At 39.5% G+C, this 17,938-nt stretch overlaps 1 protein-coding gene across 1 annotated transcript in view; it reads left to right on the top strand.

Moving 5' to 3' along the window:
* The window catches only part of FMN2 (formin 2), a 378,526-nt gene extending 365,443 nt beyond the window's left edge, over positions 1–13,083 (top strand). Inside the window, 2 exon segments of the mRNA XM_032242253.1 lie at positions 11,587–11,668; positions 13,050–13,083. Coding sequence (XP_032098144.1) covers positions 11,587–11,668; positions 13,050–13,076 — 109 coding nt within the window. The 3' untranslated portion in view covers positions 13,077–13,083.
* Positions 13,084–17,938: the final 4,855 nt, after the last annotated feature.

The raw sequence follows: 17,938 nt of genomic DNA, 5'->3' as shown, positions 1-17,938 counted from the left end.
ATATCATTTTCGTAGTCATGATGGTTAGACATTTAAGCCCATGATTTTGTCCCCTTAAACTGTTAGTGTGATAGGGAAAGAGTAAAGACTCTGGAGTTAACCACATCTGGATTCTCTTCTTCATTCTTCTCTTGTGTGACCTCAAGAACCTCTCTGGTTAACCACATCTGGATTCTCTTCTTCATTCTTCTCTTGTGTGACCTCAAGAACCTCTCTGGGCCAGGCGCATTAGCTCATGCCTGTAATCCCAGCATTTTGGGAGGCTGAGGCAGGCAGATCATCTGAGGTCAGGAGTTTGAGACCAGCCTGACCAACACAGAGAAACCCTGTCTCTACTAAAAATACAAAAAGTGACCCAGGCATGGTGGTGCTTGCTTGTAATCCCAGCTGTTCAGAAGGCTGAGGCAGGAGAATCGCTTGAACCCAGGAGGCAGAGGTTGGGATGAACCGAGATCGTGCCATCCATTGCACTCCAGCCTGGGCTACAAGAGCGAAACTCTGTCTAAAAAAAAAAAAAAAAAAAAAAAGAAGAATGTCTCTGAGCTCCAGGCTGCTCATCTCTAAAACAGGATGGTGGTATTGCTTATGTTTGCTCACCTGGTAGTCAAACGAGGTGGTGCACATGAAGGACCGCTGTCTCTGGCACACCATTGCCCCACTGTAAATATTCATTTTCTTCAAATAAAAAGGCAATCCAGGTCTTTTTTTGGATATCTATGAATGATAGGGCAGTTTTCCCTGTTCTCAGATTAAAACAATATCTATATAAATTTTACCAGTTGATTATGCTTCAACCCTTCTCAGTGAGACACTCTTTAAAAAAAGGAACATAACTGTATATGAAGTCAATCTGTTATCTTCTGTGAGCATATTTGTTCATTGTAAATTCATTTAAGTACCCTCTCATGTAGCCATCATTTCTCTATCTGGTCCATAGACATCCCATGAGAGATTCTTTAAATGCTTCTTTGGAATGAAAATATATTACATGCGTGTCTGCTAATTTAGGAGTCAGTGAGGCTAGGTTGACATGATTTCTGATGGAATTCTTACAGTCTCCTAACATCATATATTGAAGACATTCGTTCTTCTATAAGATGGAAGAAAGCATAATTTTCTAAACTATTTTGTAACTTTAAATTTTATGTACGTTCATTCAAACTACATTGTTATTTATGGATGGAATTATACCAGCAGATCTGTAAACTCAAAGGTCAAATCCAATAAAATCCTTAGTAGTTTACTCAAAATGTGGATTGGACACGCAGACACATTGTTGAAGAGTTCACTGGAAGGAGGAGGTAAAAAAACAAGTGATTTCGATCTCAGCCGAGTTGTTTACCAGAATTTATCTCAGTGATTTTTTAGGCTTAATCGTCATTTTACTGTGCGTTATCATCCATTCATTTAGTCAGCTACGTTTTAAACTTGCCTGTGTGAGCTTTAATATTATGCCCTGGAAATATAAAGATGACAATACATGGCTCCTCAACTCAAGGATCTTACTATTTAGCACAGTAAAGAGACAGATAAGTAGTCAGAAGTCATCCATAAAGTAAAAACCTGGGGAAAATAAAAGTATGTGAAAGCTTAGAGGATTACATAAACAAGCTTGCCCGGAGGGTCAGATGTGTTTCCTACAGGAAGCTAATTTTGAGCTTAAGACCCCATGAGAGAGCACAGGAAAAGGAGAAATGAATAGGCAGTCCCAGAGGAACAGATTTAGCAAAGATGTCCCATAGGAGTGGGGGAGTGGTTCTGTATTGTTGGAGACCAGGGAACGTTGTAAAGAATAAGAGGAGACTAGGTGAGTTGGAGCCAGATTGTAAGTGGCCCTGCAGACCTAGCTAAGGAACTTAAACAGTTTTTGCTTGGCAAATGAGTAAGTGGCCCAGATGATTCCCGTGTTTGTAAAGGATGGATTAGATTTCACACGTGGAGGCCAGTCTGCAGGGTACGGCACTGGTCCAGGGGACGTGAGAAGGCTTGAAAAACACGGACAGTGGAATCAGAAAGGTTGAGACAGATTTTAATGTCATTGCTGAAGAATAATCTACAGAACTTGTTAACTGTTTGTGTATGCATGGAAGGGGTGGCAGAAGGGAGAGAAAAGCTTCAGAGGTTTGTCAAGGAACTGGATGGATGATTCTGAATGGTTATGCTCTTAAGCAAGGCCCAGGTGGGTGAGAGGGAGGAGACCGTCCTCTAGGACCTCGAGTTTGGGAGAAAGGTCAAAGCTAGAAGATTAGATCTAAAAGTCTTCACCGTAGAAGTGGTAGTTAGAATTACAAAGTGGAAAATTCCTACAGATATTTTGGAGGCCAGATTAGAGTCCTGGAGGGAAAACATAACATTTGGAAAGAAGCTTAATAAATCAGCAACAGAAGAGATTAAGGAAATGTCCAGAAAGATAGTTGGAAAACTCAGAAGTTCTCTGAAGATGAAGGACAAGCAAGTTTTCAAGAATTAGGGACTAGTGGCTGGGCCTGGTGGTTCACGCCTATAGTCCCAGGACTTTGGGAGTCTGAGGCAGGTGGATCACTTGAGGTCAGGAGTTCAAGACCAGCCTCGCCAACATGGTGAAACCCTGTCTCTATTAAAATACAAAAATTAGCCAGGCGTGGTGGTGCACGCCTATAATCCCAGCTACTCAGGAGGCTGAGGCATGAGAGTCACTTAAACCCGGGAGGCGGAGGTTGTTGTGAGCTGAGATTGTGCTACTGTACTCCAGCCTGGGTGACAGAGGGACACTCCATTAAAAAAAAAAAAAAAAAGGATTAGGGACTAATTAACTATTTCAGAGTCGTGAGCATGGTGGAGAGTAAAGACTAGAAAGCAACAGGTAGATTTGCCAGTTAAAGGTGGACTGATGGCTCTTGTGACTAAAACACAGAGAGAAGTAGGTGCGTGTGATGATTTGTATGTGTGTACAGTTTGTTTTGTTGATTTTAAAATGAGTGCACAGCAGTGTTCATCCACAGCCATTGTTACTAATCTATAGCCATTCTAAAATTATGGGGGAAAGTTCATCCCTTCTGAGGTAGCTCACCCACGAGTCACAATGTTCTGCTTCTTATGGAAGACATTCAGCCCCCAGGGAATTGATTCAATTGGTCGAATGTGCTTTCCTATGAGTAAATGATCCTCTCAGCTCTGTTCACCTGCATATACACCACAAAAAAAAAAAAAAAGGTTTCAGGAAACAGATATACATCGTATCTGTGCATTCATTTTATGTTCATGGGAGGAATACATTTGCGGTTTTTGGAACAAAAGTATAGCACATGCATATCTAATTGTCAAGGAGTCCTAGATTTGGAACTATGAATATTCTCTAAAATTCAGCTCCTATTGTTGATAGAAGTGGCAGGCTTGCTTCGTGTGTTACCATGATGGGAGAGGGATAGATGTTTGTAAGGCATCGCTGCTGGCCCCGGAGCCCCAGGGAGCTGGGGCAGACCCCTCTGGACCCCACAGCACCGTGTCCTACTTCTGTACTTCACGTCCATGACTAGCCACATTCCTGTAGTCCCTTCAGGGCTGACACTTGCATGAAGCAGCTCAAAGATTTTTTAAAGCTTGATTTTCTTTGTGTTAGGAACCAGTTTGTGCTCATTTGAATTGTGATTCATAGTCATTCGGAATGCAAACACAGTATTTTCTCTGAGAAAGTCAGAGATTCTCAGTGATTAAATGTATAAAGAGGTAGCTGAGGAACCCTTGTAAGTTCTTTTTCTTTGAGATAATGATAAGTGACTAGGGGTTGATTTTTTTTCCAGTGTATCTCAGGGGTTTTGTGGTTTTGTATGTATGTATTTTAAGTCACTGAGGTTAGAAAGGAGAGAACAGAGAGCTAGGAATAAACTTTCCCAAATCACCTTTAATTCTAAAAGACATCAAATAAACTTCTCCAGATCCCCTTAATTCCATAAGACATCTAATACTGACTTCTGTCTTTACCTGGAGAGAAAGACAGCTCTTACACTGGCTTTTCTAACCAGCCTTTGTCTAGAATCTCCAGCCCTTTTCTCCCTGTGTGTGTGTGTGTGTATGTGTGTGTGTGTCTTTTATTTTCTCTCACTCTACTTTTGGGTAAAAAAAGCTTTAAATTTGTTAGCAGACCTAATGGTGTTGTTTTAGTAAAGAACATTGTGAACTGGTAGTAATGATCGTTATATCTGCTCTTCGTTTACTGTTAGCAGATCCATCTCTGCTCTATCGGGACGTCAGACCTGTGACATCCCAGCTCCACACTGCACTTAAACCTCTTCTAGGCTGGAAGATTCCATTGGCAAATAGGGCTACTTCCAGCAAGCCGAGATGCAGCCAGCAGGAAATGAAATCCGTCTGCCACAGATGCTTACTTAGACCAAGTTATTAACGTTTAGTGGCAGAAAAGTGGCTCCCTTTCTCATTCAGGTGAATGATGAGAGCGTGTCTATTTCCCTGATAAGACTGTGGCCAGCTTGGCGTTTGGTCTGAAAGGTGGATGGAGATAGTCTGCCTGCAGAGCTGGCTGCAGGGATGTCTGGTTTCTTTTCTCTGTGTCTGTGCCAGAGTGTATCTCTCTTCTTCATCTCACGAGCTGTTTTTAAACTTAATCACACTGAACTTTTTGTATATGTTTGCCTGACAATAAATGGGTCTGGGGTTAGGTAGGGAGAGTGTAGAGAAAAATACATCTTTATTAGGAGAGAAATGAGAAAGCACTGTCATTGTTTAAAATAACCCTTATGTAAATGACACCAGCTACAGCGAGGCCAAGAGATTTTCATTGGTTTTGGAAAATACCAAAATAAAAATAATGGGAATTTAAAAAGAGTTTTAACAAATTCTGTGATGAAAAGTATTTTTTATTCTCTCATATATTCCTCTCCGATATTATAAACCTTATTCTAATTTTCCTACACTCAAATTTTCTTTGCTTAAGAACTTACTTTTATGCATAATACCCTAACTAAATGAAGCAGTTACCACTCAGAACATTTGCTTGTAAGGAATAAAAATCCATTTGGATGTTTCGAAATTTATTTAGCTTCTCTTTAAGTTGCATTTACAATGTAGATGTTTTATTTTCATGGGGTCATTTTTGTCCAAGACCTAGAAAACGGTTTCAACTGAGGAATAACCTCAAAGTCATATTCGTCACCAAATGCTTCACATCTCCTGGAGGCATAAACTCTGTCATTACCAATTAACAATATCACACTTTTTTACCTTGATAAGCTTGAATTTCAGGTTTTAGATTCATTCCAGCATCACTCTATTTTTATGGACAACCTGTTGAATAAGCCAGTTGGATGATGCAATATCTTAGAATCTCATATTCTCAGGCCGGGCGTGGTGGCTCACGCCTGTAATCCAAGCACTTTGGAGGCCAAGGCAGGCGGATCACCTGAGGTCGGGAGTTCAAGAATCTCATATTCTCTGAAATGCAGAACTGTGATTCCCTGCCTGTCTGTAAGTCATCCGGGCTTCCCTAGCCTTTAAGATGCAACAGTGAACAATGAAGTATATGGGAGCGGGGGGCTGGGGAGAAGCCTGCTACAACTAAAATGACTGCCTGCAAGTCCAGGAACTCTGTTCGTTTTGTTAGAAACAAACTCGGAGTCTTACTGCTCTAATCTGAGGCACCATTTAAATTAGCTTAGTTATCTGTCTTTCTCTGGAGGAAACAGATTGCAACAAGGAGATGGAGTTTCTGCTTAAGGTAGGCCTGCTGGCTCTATCAAGAAGTGATCACAGCCTATCATCCTAAGAAGAAACAGAAGACATAAAAAGTACAAACAAAACCAGCAAAGTACAGTGTTGGGCCAAGTCCTGGGCAGGCTGCTTACGTGTCTTAGGAGGCCTTACGGGTGGCCCTGTATTACAGCACGTGACAACAGTGATGTGTCTGATGATGAACATGGGCCATCAACTAAATTTAAATCGTTCCATTTATTTAAGAAGGAGAAAATTTGTTTCAAGAAAGACTTTATTCAAAATTGATTATGCAAAGATAGGTCCGTAAAGGGGACAACATTCCCTGATCTGGGAATTACACATTCATTGATTAAGCTCAGTGTTTCTGAGCATTGCCGGAAGGAAAGTTTGCTTCGAGATGAAATTCATTTTACTCATATTGGTCACCTACTCTGTTGGCTAATTCCATAAGCTCTTTGGTTATTTCCTATAACTAAATTCTCCCTTCAGAGATACGGAATGCCTCATATTCTTTCATTACTCTTGGCCTTCCATTTAAGGGATAAAGACTTACCTTTGAAATTTATTCAGCATAGTTTTGTTTCTGAAGTTTCATAGCCAATAAAAGATACAGTAAAATATGAAAATAAACGTCAAGTTTTATAGCCATTATCTGCCACTTAGCATCCATCTCTTCCATCTAAAAGATAATGCTATGTTTCCTGTTTTCTAGTCTCTGCCTCCTGTGTTGTTATTTTCCCAAAATCACTAAAAGTGATAAATGAAGTTTCTTTTCATTATCATATGGTTTGGTTTTGCTCATATTTTCCTTCCGTTATCTGGATTGCTAATTAGCAGTTGCAACTGTTAAAAGGAGCCTATCACAGATGTCATCTTAAAATTTTTCTTCCCTTTTTAGTTCTCTAATAGGGTGAAATCTTGATTCACAAATGACCTGGCAGTCCCCCTTTGTGTTAATGCATCCACTGAAAAAAAAAGATTTTAAATATATAATATATATATATATATATCTCTCTCTTCATGAATCATGCACAAACGCTGTGTTTCTGGACAGCATCCATAGACCCCCACTGTGACTGGAGGTTAAACTCAAGTGCAGGCACAATTTGGAAGCCTTTTGACCATCTTCTTCAGCCCAGCTCTGGCCTCCTCTCTGAGTGTACACTCCCTCTTCATGGCGATTGCTTTTTCACTTTATAAATGAGGTATTGTCCCTCTTTTTACTTTCTCTTCCTTCCCAAACAGGACACATTGGTCATTTTAATTTACTGTTTGAAATGTTATCTCCACAATGCCTTTTCACTTAAAACCTTTCTGGTCTAGTTGTGACATGAACATCTTTCTCCTACTTAGCTTAAGAAGTGTTAGGCAGCATTGAATGAGGCGTAAGGCAGGAGGGAGGGAGGATGGAACACGTACAAGCAGTTACTCAATAGACTCAGAGTGGCAGCTGATGGAATCCGCGACCATAAACCGAATGCAGAGCCCACGTGGGAAGATGTGAATATTGGCAGCTGGCTCAAGCCGCCTTCGTACCAACTTCTCCTTCTTTATTTTTTTTTTCTGCCAACTCTGGCAACACATTCGACCTCGAGGGATGCATTCTTTTTTCCTGCCTACAACGTGGAAAAATGTCTTCTTGTCAGAGTTTTGTTGAAATAAAATTGGCTTTTGGAAGCGGCAGCATTTGCTAGGAAGCCTAGGAGGGCTGAGACTTGTAAAGGGAGCAAGTTTATGCGGTTTGGGTTTGCGATCTGGTAAAATAGTGGGAACTGAGGAAGTGTCGTCGTTTTGGGGGTCTTTTGGCAGCACCGCTGAGGCTTCAGGGAATGTTAATGCCTCAGTTTCAGGGTACCGTTTCTCAGAGTGGTCTCACAGGCCACTTACACCAGATCCTGCCCAGAGTGCTCCTGAAAGCATCCCAGAGTGACTAAATCAGAATGCCTAGGAATTAGACTAGAGAGCTGCGTTTTAACAAATTCTCCATGAATCTCCTGCTTTGAAATGAGAAGACGAACAATATTCAAGGTTCTGGGCTCAGTTTTCCAGCTGCCCAGGTCATTTATGTGTGTGCATAACCAGAGGCGCTTAGGGTGAGGTGACTGACTCATCCTAATCAGACACATCAGAAACCGAGGCATAAACCTGGAAGCCAGTTGGAACTTTGCCCTCTGTAACAGGAATCCTACGGCAGCAGAGGAGAGAACTTCCTGGTTCTCAAAGCTCAGTATGGTGTTTCGTGACTCTTGCTCAATCTTTATATGTTATCCTTTCATGTTCAATCCATTTTCCTTTTCCAAGAGAAGTATTAACGATTAAGATTTGTCTGTTACAATTCTCAAAACAAGACATTATGCAGCCAACAAACATTTTAAAAACCCCATTACTTGTCATTAGAGAAACGCAAATCAAAACCACAATTAGATACCATCTCACACCAGTTAGAAAGGCAATCATTAAAAAGTCAGGAAACAAAAGATGCTGGAGAGGATGTGGAGAAATAAGAATACTTTTATACCGTTGATGGGAATGTAAATTAGTTCAGCCATTGTGAAAGACAGTGTGGCAATTCCTCAAGGACCCAGAACTAGAAATACCATTTGATCCAGCAATCCCATTACTGGGTATTGGATTATATAAACTCAAAGGATTATAAATAATTCTGTTATAAAGATACATGCACACGTATGTTTATTTTGACACTGTTTACAATAGCAAAGACTTGGCACCAACCCAGATGCCCATCAACGATAGACTGGATAAGGAAAATGTGGCACATATACACCATGCTTTGCAGCCATAAAAAGGGATGAGTTCATATCCTTTGCAAGGACATGGATGAAGCTGGAAACCGTCATTCTCAGCAAACTTAACACAATAACAGAAAACCAAACACCGCATGTTCTCACTCATAAGTGGGTGTTGAACGATGAGAACACATGGACACAGGGAGGGGAACATCACACACTGGGGCCTGTCAGGAGGTAGGGGACTAGGGGAGGGATAACATTAGGAGAAACACTTAATGTAGATGTCGGGGTGATGGATGCAGTCAACCACCATGGCATGTGTATACCTATGTAACAAACCTGCACATTCTGCACATATACCCCAGAACTTAAAGTTTAATAAAAATATATATATATATTTACGTAGGGGTGTGTGTGTGTGTATGGATGTGTCTGTTACACAAGACTTGGCAATCAGCTTGCTCCAGAAAGATCTCCATACCCCTTGCCTACCCACCCACCCCGATCCTCCTCTGGGACACTTGTATCTTCTATGAACCTAGGTGGTTGCTCTTAATGCAACATTGTCATTTATTTGCTCATGAGTGTGTCTCTTCTAGTCGACACTGAATCTCATTGTCCCTATAATGTTGAGCTGTGCCTAGTGCTGAATCTAGAGTTAATGCTTCAGAAATGATTATGAAATGAACGGACGAGCTGAAATATCTCGTGAGGCCTCTAATGCACATTCTCCTCTGTTTTTGTGGCCTCTGCCATGAGGGATGACTGGATGCTTTTGTGTAAAATTAAAGATGTTTGTATTAGATTTGACGTCCTGTGATCCTTACAAAAATGTGTTTTGAGAACAAAATAAATAGGATTGGGAGAAAATTAAGATGCTTTGAGGATCTACGTACTTGTAAAGTACATTTTATTTGAAAGCCACGAAATGCTTTAAAAAACTCCAAGTAAATTTAAGAGGAGATCTACTGGATTTTGGCTAAGTGCTGAAAAAATAAAGTTTCCTTAATTCCCTATCCAAATACTTCAACTTAAATTTACTGGTAGCTGTTTCAGAGGAAGATGGGGATGCTGCCGTCCTTAGTTTGTTATAAAGAAAATGTTTTTATCTTCAAATGTTTAGAGGAAGGATTAAAGGCAATTTATGGCTTGGGTGAAAGTAATAGAATAATGAAGTATCTTCTAAGTTGTCCTTGTTTTCTGGAATTACTAACAATATCAACCCAGGAGGTATTTTACGTCTGAAAGGAATTACTTTGATTTGTCGTGCTTTAATGCAAACTATACCATCCGTCTTATAGCTGTAATACTGAGTTGTTTGTTTCATTTTGTTGTTTAAAAAGAGGAATTGAGGCCGGGCGCGGTGGCTCACACCTATAATCCCAGCACTTTGGGAGGCCAAGGTGGGTGGATCACCAGGTCAGGAGATCGAGACCATCCTGGTCAATATGGTGAAACCCCGTCTCTAAAAAAAAAAAAAAAAAAAAAAAGAGGAATTGATTCAGTTGTAAAGGAGATGAATTCTGTCATTAGATCTTTTGCTTCAGGGATCAAGAAATATATTTATAATTCACTTCTTTCAGGAAATTAGGCCGGTAAGGTCTTTATGAAATGCATTTTATTAAGATCAAGCCATAGGCTATTTAGTTTCTCCAGAAATAATTCATTTTTAATTCCCAAGGAAAAACTACAATAATAAAAAACAAATTTACCTGATAGATTATTTTTGTTGTCATAGCTCCCCTTTTTATTAAAAAAAAAACACCAGTTTACAGATTTGTTACTATTTGTTTAATTAAAATAATGACTTTTTGTAGGCTTTTATAATGTATAAAGAACTTTTTAGATAACATTTTACTCAGTCTTTGCAGCGATAATGATGATAATTTAATATATAATGGAGCCTTTCATTCTTTGAGGAAACACTGAAGTTCCGGGGTACAAGAGCATTACCAATGTCAAATAGCAGAGCCAGAACTTAATACAGGACTTCTCTCCAAATAGCACCTTGGTTTTTTTTTTTTTTTTTTTTTTAGTTTCACTGTCACCCAGGCTGGAGTACGATGGCGCAATCTCAGCTCGCTGCAACCTCCACTTCCCTGGTTCAATCAATTCCCCTGCCTCAACCTCCCAAGTGGTTGGGATTACAGGCACATGCCACCGCGCCCAGCTAATTTTTTTGTATTTTTAGCAGAGACAAGGTTTCATCATGTTGGCCATACTAGCATCTTGTTTTATCTACATCACCGGTCAGTACAATGTTGTTTTCTTTGTCATGTATGCTTAATAAGGAATACTAGAAACGTCAAAATGTTATTACTGCTCAGTCTTTTTTGTTAACAATTAAATGATTGGTTCCCAAGCTAGATGAAGCTCAAATTTTAGAAATTGCTCAAGTATTTATTGCAAGTGATTCTTACGCATGCATGTGTGTGGTATAGGAAGTGGATCTGAAATAATTTTCAGTAGGCATGTAATTTTTTACTTGATCCTTTCCTTTTTGTGGGGGGTGGATGTGGAGAGGGTCTCACTGTTTGTTGCTCAGGCTAGAGTGCAGTGGCGCTGATCACAGCTCACTGCAAGGCGTGTACCACCATGCCCGGCTAATCTGTTGTATTTTTTGTGGAGACAGTCTCACTTCGTTACCCCTGCTGGCCTCGAATTCCAGGGCTCAAGCAATCCACCCACCTTGGTGTCCCAAAGTGCTGGGATTACAACATGAGCCACCGCACCTGGCTGTCATACTGTAATTATTCTGATGCCTCTAACTTTTGTGATGGTGTCAATCCTATTTATGTAATAGAATCAATCTCATCCTTTCAGTTGACAATGAGGGGTATTTCATTATTCAAAATGAAATGCATACACACTCTGCATAGAAATTCTTATGTGTTTGCTATTACTCCCTTCTATTGTACTATGATTCCAAGTTAGGAACTTGCAGATAAATTAGCCTCTGTAGCTATAACAGTTTAGGCTTTCAATTCACATCAGATAACATTCTTCTGTGTATTGTCTTAGTTTCTGCAGCCATTCAAATCTTTGAGTTGAGGTCTGCTCACTTACTACAAGGTAGAATGAGGTGATCTAAGCAGGTTTTGTTTAAATACATGTGTCTTCTCCCCATCAGAGTGAAAGAAGCTGAAGAGGTGTGTAGGCAGAAGAAGGGAAAATCACTTTATAAAATAAAACCAAGACATGACTCTGGAATTGTAAGTATTTCACTCTACTGATTTTTATCTTGTGATTTTCTTTGGCTTTTAAATCCTATTTTCATAATATATACCAACTCATAATATTTTAATTATTTTTCTAAATTTTTGATAAATAAGGAGCTTCTGAATTCAAGAATCTCCTTTTTCTTATGCCTTTAATCAGGCCCAGAAGACGAAAAGAGCCTTGATACTCATTATTCAAAACATAAGAATTAAGATAAATGTACTGAGGGGTGAATTTATGTGGATATGTGCATGTTGACAGGGGCAGGGTGGGGAGACCATCTTTCCCTTTCTTTGTTACACACGGGTCACGAACAGGCTGTATTTGAGCCGAGAGTGATCATTATAATTGGATTAGCTCCATTGGGATCTGCAGCTTGGTGGCAAATGCCAACAGCAGTGTGACGCTTTGCCCAGGGTGCTCAGATCTGGTTTATATCCACAGATGGCTCAGCAGAGTTGGCTGCTGGACAGCGGTCAGTCCAGAGACCGAGTTTAACAAGCTCATCTAAGTTTCCTGCTTGCCCACTCCCCCCTTTAAAACAAAATGCCAGGTTGTCCACCCTGGGAGGGCAGGGCCTGGTTAAAATGCCAAGGCTTTTTCTTGTCATACTGAGGATGTTTTGTTGACTGTTTTGAGCAACCATCACTTGGTACCACAGTGTAAGTAAATGGTGCTGTTTTAAATGAAAAGTTGAGTTTGGCCATAAGATAGGACCATTCTAAAGTAAATTAGTCTAATGTGGTCTCAATGGAAAAGACGTTAAAATAACCCAAATTGGGATATGATTAAATATCCTTTTTTTTTTAAAGTTACGAATTATATCTTCATTTAGAAGCAATGTTCCCTTCCGTTTCTCTGTATCAAAATGATCTTATCTAATGACAACTCCTGCATGATAGTTCAGCTCATTTTCTGCTTCTGTCTGATTATTCAATCCTATAACTGTATTGACTGCGGAGGAACAGTTACTTACTAGTTAACCTCAATCGTGCTATTATAAGTACAGAAGATGATTAGAGTACATTTATTATGAAATGAAACAGCCACTTCAGTTTTCATATTTATGTATTTGCATGTAGGATTGAGGATGAGAATGGTGAGTTGACACTCTTTCAGATTGGTTAGAAGTTAAATTTTTGAAACTTTTTTTTCTTTTTTTCTTTAAAGTATGTGGCAATTTGTCTTGATAAAAGTGCTCAAAGATAACACAGATCCCACTTGTAATTTTTTCCTTTATGGATTGGTAGACCTTTAACCTTGTCCCACAAAATTTGATCTAAATGAAAAGGTCTTTCTTAGGCTCCTCTAAACTCCTCCCATTTTTAAAAGTTATTTCTAACTATAACTTTTATCTGGTGTGTTTGTTTTCAGAAAGCAAAGATAAGCATGAAAACTTGAACAATGAGAAGCAGAATGAAAATGAATCATTGCAACGACTTTCACAAAACTCAGCTGACCTGAGGGTGGGAAGGAGTCTACTGTCATTCTGATCATTTTTCTTCTGGACCTCTTGCATAATCTTTTCATTTTCTAGACAGTTCACTAATTGTTGAATTTTATTGTATATTCATATAAAAATGCAAAAGTACTAGACCAGTGGAGAATTTGACACTTTTCTTTTTGTAAAAGTTTATGGTATTATACGGATAGACCAAAACAGCATGTATAAGAGGCAGTATCTGCACTAATTCTGAACATGCTAAACATTAACTAAAATTCACTGTTGTGAGAATATTCCTTGTCACAGCAAAAACACTTTCCTTTCTACTGACAACCAGTCCTCCACATCACAGCATCTAGACATATGGGTAAAAATGTTATTTCTAGTGAATTGTTTGTATCAGTTTCACGTCTACGTATAAATTTTCTACTTTAAAATTTACCATTTATAATCAGTGCTGTCCCAACTCTTGGGTTGCTTTCCATAACTATGTATTTGTGAAAGAAGATTGTCGTTTTTTTACTCAAGTCATATAATAAATTTAGAAAAGATATAGCAAAAGAAAAACTCTTTCCTGTAAATGATTTAATGTTGGCAAAAATCAGTTGTAAATTTATAGAGGGCTTTATCAGGACAGGTCCTTTGAGACCCCTTGAAAAGCTAGTCTGCAGCAAACGAAAAATGTGCCTCTCTATAACTTTTTCATGACACTTCACCAAAAAAGAAAAATCACTCAATATTTTGAAGGAATTGAAATAAATGATGCTTATAAAATTGCCAAACGTGACTATCAGCCAAAAATGAAATAAAATTTTTGGAGGGATTGGCATCTGCCCAGAACCTGCTGAGTAAACATGCCTGAATAAGTCAGCTCCTAATGCATTGTGATGGTTTTGTCTAACAGGAGAGCTGGGGTTTTTTAAAATTACTTTTAATGATCTTTGTTACAAGTTATAGTTGTGGATAAAGGGGAGAATTTATTGCTCTTGCAAACCAATTATGGAAAGCAACTTAAGAAAAACAATGTTCTAAATCATCACTGTATTTATGTAAAGTACGGTCTCTTACTTTTTAGTTTGTAGTTTAAATGCAAAGAAACAGTCGTGGTTTTTTTTCCCATTGTTTTGTAGTATTCCTGTCCCCTTCAGTCCTTCCAGTGTGTACATTACCATTCTCCAATGAAATAATAGGGCATTTAACAAAGATCGCTATGTGCAATATTGTATTTAGTGTTTCTATTTCAATTTTTCTAGGATGTTAATTTATATGAAAATAAAATGAATAATAAAAGAATGTGTCTCCTTTTTGTGCATATGGCATAAAGATACTTGCAAAACACAGTTGTCATATTGAACATGGGGTGGGGGATAAGGAAGGGGGGAAAATAAGTTAGGCACTCTGCATACTGACCTGCACACACGAAAAAATGCGCATACGGTTTCAGGGACTTAAGGTTTTAAAGCCAGCCAGATGTTGTAGCTCACGCCTGTAATCCTAGCACTTTGGGAGGCCAGGCACGTGGATCACAAAGTAGGAGTTCAAGACCAGCCCGGCCAACATGGTGAAATCCTGTCTCTGCTAAAAATAGAAAAATTAGCTGGGCATGGTGGCGTGTGCCTGTGGTCCCAGCTACTCGGGAGGGAGGCTGAGGCAGAAGAATCGCTTGAACCGGGAGGCAGAGGTTGCAGTGAGCCGAGATCACGCCGTTGCATTCCAGCCTGGGCCACAGAGCGAGACTCCATCTCTCTCTCTCTCTCACTCACACACACACACACACACACACACACACACACACACGAACTTAAAACCCGTCAATGATACCTAAGTAAGAAATCTTGATAAAATAGTTATATCTTGAACTAGCCTGTCTTTCCTGAGCTCCCAAAGACCTTCTGGTCATTTTCAATTGGATGCCTCACCGTGCCTTAAAATTCATCATGTGTAAATTCAAACTCAGCTTGTCATCTTTTCCCTCCATATCTGCTCATTCTCTTGTGTTATCTATCTCAGTGAACAAAGCCACTACTCATTCAGAAACCCAAGTTCATCTTTTGACATGTTACTTATCACAAATGCATACATTTGTTTGCCTTTTCTATTAAAGTCTTGGTTCAGAACGCTCATTAATTCCTTTATTAACCTACTTATTGTTCTCATCTTCCAAGATTTGCTCTGCAACATATTTTTTAAATTTGAATCCAACTTTTTCTGAAATACAAATCTGCTCATTTGAATTTCCTACTTAAAGCATTTTAGCAGCCACATAAACTGAGATATGTGGCCTCAAGATATTGTCTAAAACTTTCATGTGGCTGACAGAGTCCTGAGTGGTGCCTGCTTACCTTTTGAGTATAGCCTCTTGACTTAACCTATCTCGAATTCCAGCCTCCAGCCAAACTAAAATACCTCGAGGCTAATTTTCTCTCAACTATATGTCTTTCCACATGTTTTCCCTCAGCTTGAAACATTCTCAACATTTGACTGATTTACTAATAATTGCATCTGAGTTTAGAAGGCATTTGTTTCAGGGCATCTCTTGACACGGGTCTCCCTGGCTCCTAGCATGTAACAGAGACTCACTACATATTTACTGATTAAGGCAAGTAAGGAGTGTTAACTACGCCAGATGCTTCAAAGTACAAGCAGGTTGAAAATGGAATGAAGTCCCTTGTTTGCTGGAAAAGGGTAGTGGTAAAAACTTAAGCGTAGTGTTAAGGAGGGAAGTAGAAAGGGAAGGTTCAGTATAGATGAATTATGATGAAGACATTTCAGTAGCTCCATGCTTGGAAGATTTTTCTGTCATTCAAGAAACATTGTGCTGTGAGTTAAGAATTTGGATTTTTTCCTTTGTTTCCAAGTAGAAAAATAAGACAATATATTTTCAAAAGTACAGTTGCTGGTTGGGAGGCGGGGAGGTACAAGAGAGTGCATGAACAAAAGGAATCTCTATGGAGTACAGAAAAATGGATCATGCCACATGTGTAGAGGGCAACCAACCCAGGATCCCACCTGTGAGGATCCGCTGGGAACAGCGGTAGAGGATGCCACAGGATGTGGCAAACATTAGCCCACCACCACAGAGCAGCGGGAGGAAGCAAACCACGCTGGGCCAGCTACCTTCTAAGCCACGTCTGCACCTGCAGTGTCTCCAATGTCACTGACACGCAGGAACCCAGTGCCACCAAGAAAGCCAGCTTCTGGACTCGGAATGGGTGGACACGATGGAAAATGACCAGATACAGAAAGAGAGAAGAAGAAAAAGAACACAAGCACCCTCTCAAGACATCTCTGCAAAACACACATCCAAAGCATGGGAGGAAAATTATTCAGGAGAAAGAATAAAGCAACTCAATAAACAGCAAAATGAATTCACCTTTAAATAACAGGCTGGGCATGGTGGCTCATGCCTGTAATCCATGCACTTTGGGAGGCCGAGCCGGGCAGATCACAAGGTCAAGAGATAGAGACCATCCTGGCTAACATGGTGAAACCTTCTCTCTACTAAAAATACAAACATTAGCTGGGCGTGGGGGCATACACCTGCAGTCCCAGCTACTCAGGAGGCTGAGGCAGGAGAATCACTTGAACCCAGGAGGCAGAGGTTGCAGTGAGCCAAGATCACACCACTGCACTCCAGCCTGGCGCTTGGTGACAGAGCAAGACTCTGCCTTGAAATAAATAAATAAATAAAAATAAAAATTTTAAAAATGCAAATTACAGGGCAAACCTTAAATAATAACTATATTTAGAATCTGCAAAGGAACTTGAAATATATAATCACTGAGACAGAAAAATATTATAAGCTAAATGAATTCTAGATGGGCACAAATTAAGCAACAAGTGATTTGGAAGGTAGCGCCAAGCCATTTAGCGAGATCATGCAGCAGAGAGAGAAAATAATTGTAAATGTGTAAGAGAAGTTAAAAGAGATACAGGATAAACTGAGAGACTCCAGTTAAAGAGGCATTCCATATGGAAAAACTAAAGGAAATAGTAGAAAAGCCAAATAATGGCTTGAAGAGAAAAAATAGCTGAGAATTTTCTAGAGTGAAAGAAAGACATATCCTCTGTTTAACACCTATCAAGTGCCAGGCAGATAAATAGCAATACATTTGCACCAAGAAAGGTCAAAGTGAATCTCCAGCTATGTAAAGAGAAAATTTGAAAACCTCTCGAAAGGTCACTTTGGGTACAGTAGCTCACACCTATAATCCCAGCATTTTGGGAGGTGGAGATGGGCAGATCCCCTGAGGTCAGGAATTCAAAACCAGCCAGGCCAACATGGTGAAACCCTGTCCCTACTTAAAACACAAAAGTTAGCCGGACGTGGTAGTGGGCACCTGTAAATCCAGCTATCAGGGAGGCTGACACGGGAGAATCTCTTGAACCTTGGAGGCGGAGGTTGCAGTGAGCTGAGATCATGCCATTGCACTCCAGCCTGGACGACTGAGTAAGATTCCATCTGAAGAAAGAAAGGAAAGAAGAAAGAAGAAAGAAAGAAAAAGAAGAAAGAAAGAGAAAGAAAAAGAAAAAGAAAAGAAAGGAAGGAAGGAAGAAGAAAGAGAGAGAAAGAAGGACAGAAAGAAGAAAAAAGAAAAGAGAAAGGAAGGAAGAAAGAAAGAAGAAAGAAAGAAAGAGAAAGAAAAAGAAAAAGAAAGAGAGAAAGAAAGAAAGAAGAAAGAAAGAAAGAAAGAGAAAGAGAAAGAAAGAAGAAAGAAAGAGAGAAAGAAAGAAAGAGAAAGAAAGAAGAAAGAAGAAAGAAAGAAAGAAAGGAAAGAAAGAAAGAAAGAAAGAAAGAAAGAAAGAAAGAAAGAAAGAA

Source organism: Sapajus apella, unplaced genomic scaffold, assembly GCF_009761245.1.
Source record: "Sapajus apella isolate SASKATOON/1434 unplaced genomic scaffold, GSC_monkey_1.0 scaffold49, whole genome shotgun sequence".
Taxonomy (NCBI): Eukaryota; Metazoa; Chordata; class Mammalia; order Primates; family Cebidae; genus Sapajus; species Sapajus apella.
This window is presented reverse-complemented; position numbering and strand designations above follow the sequence as displayed.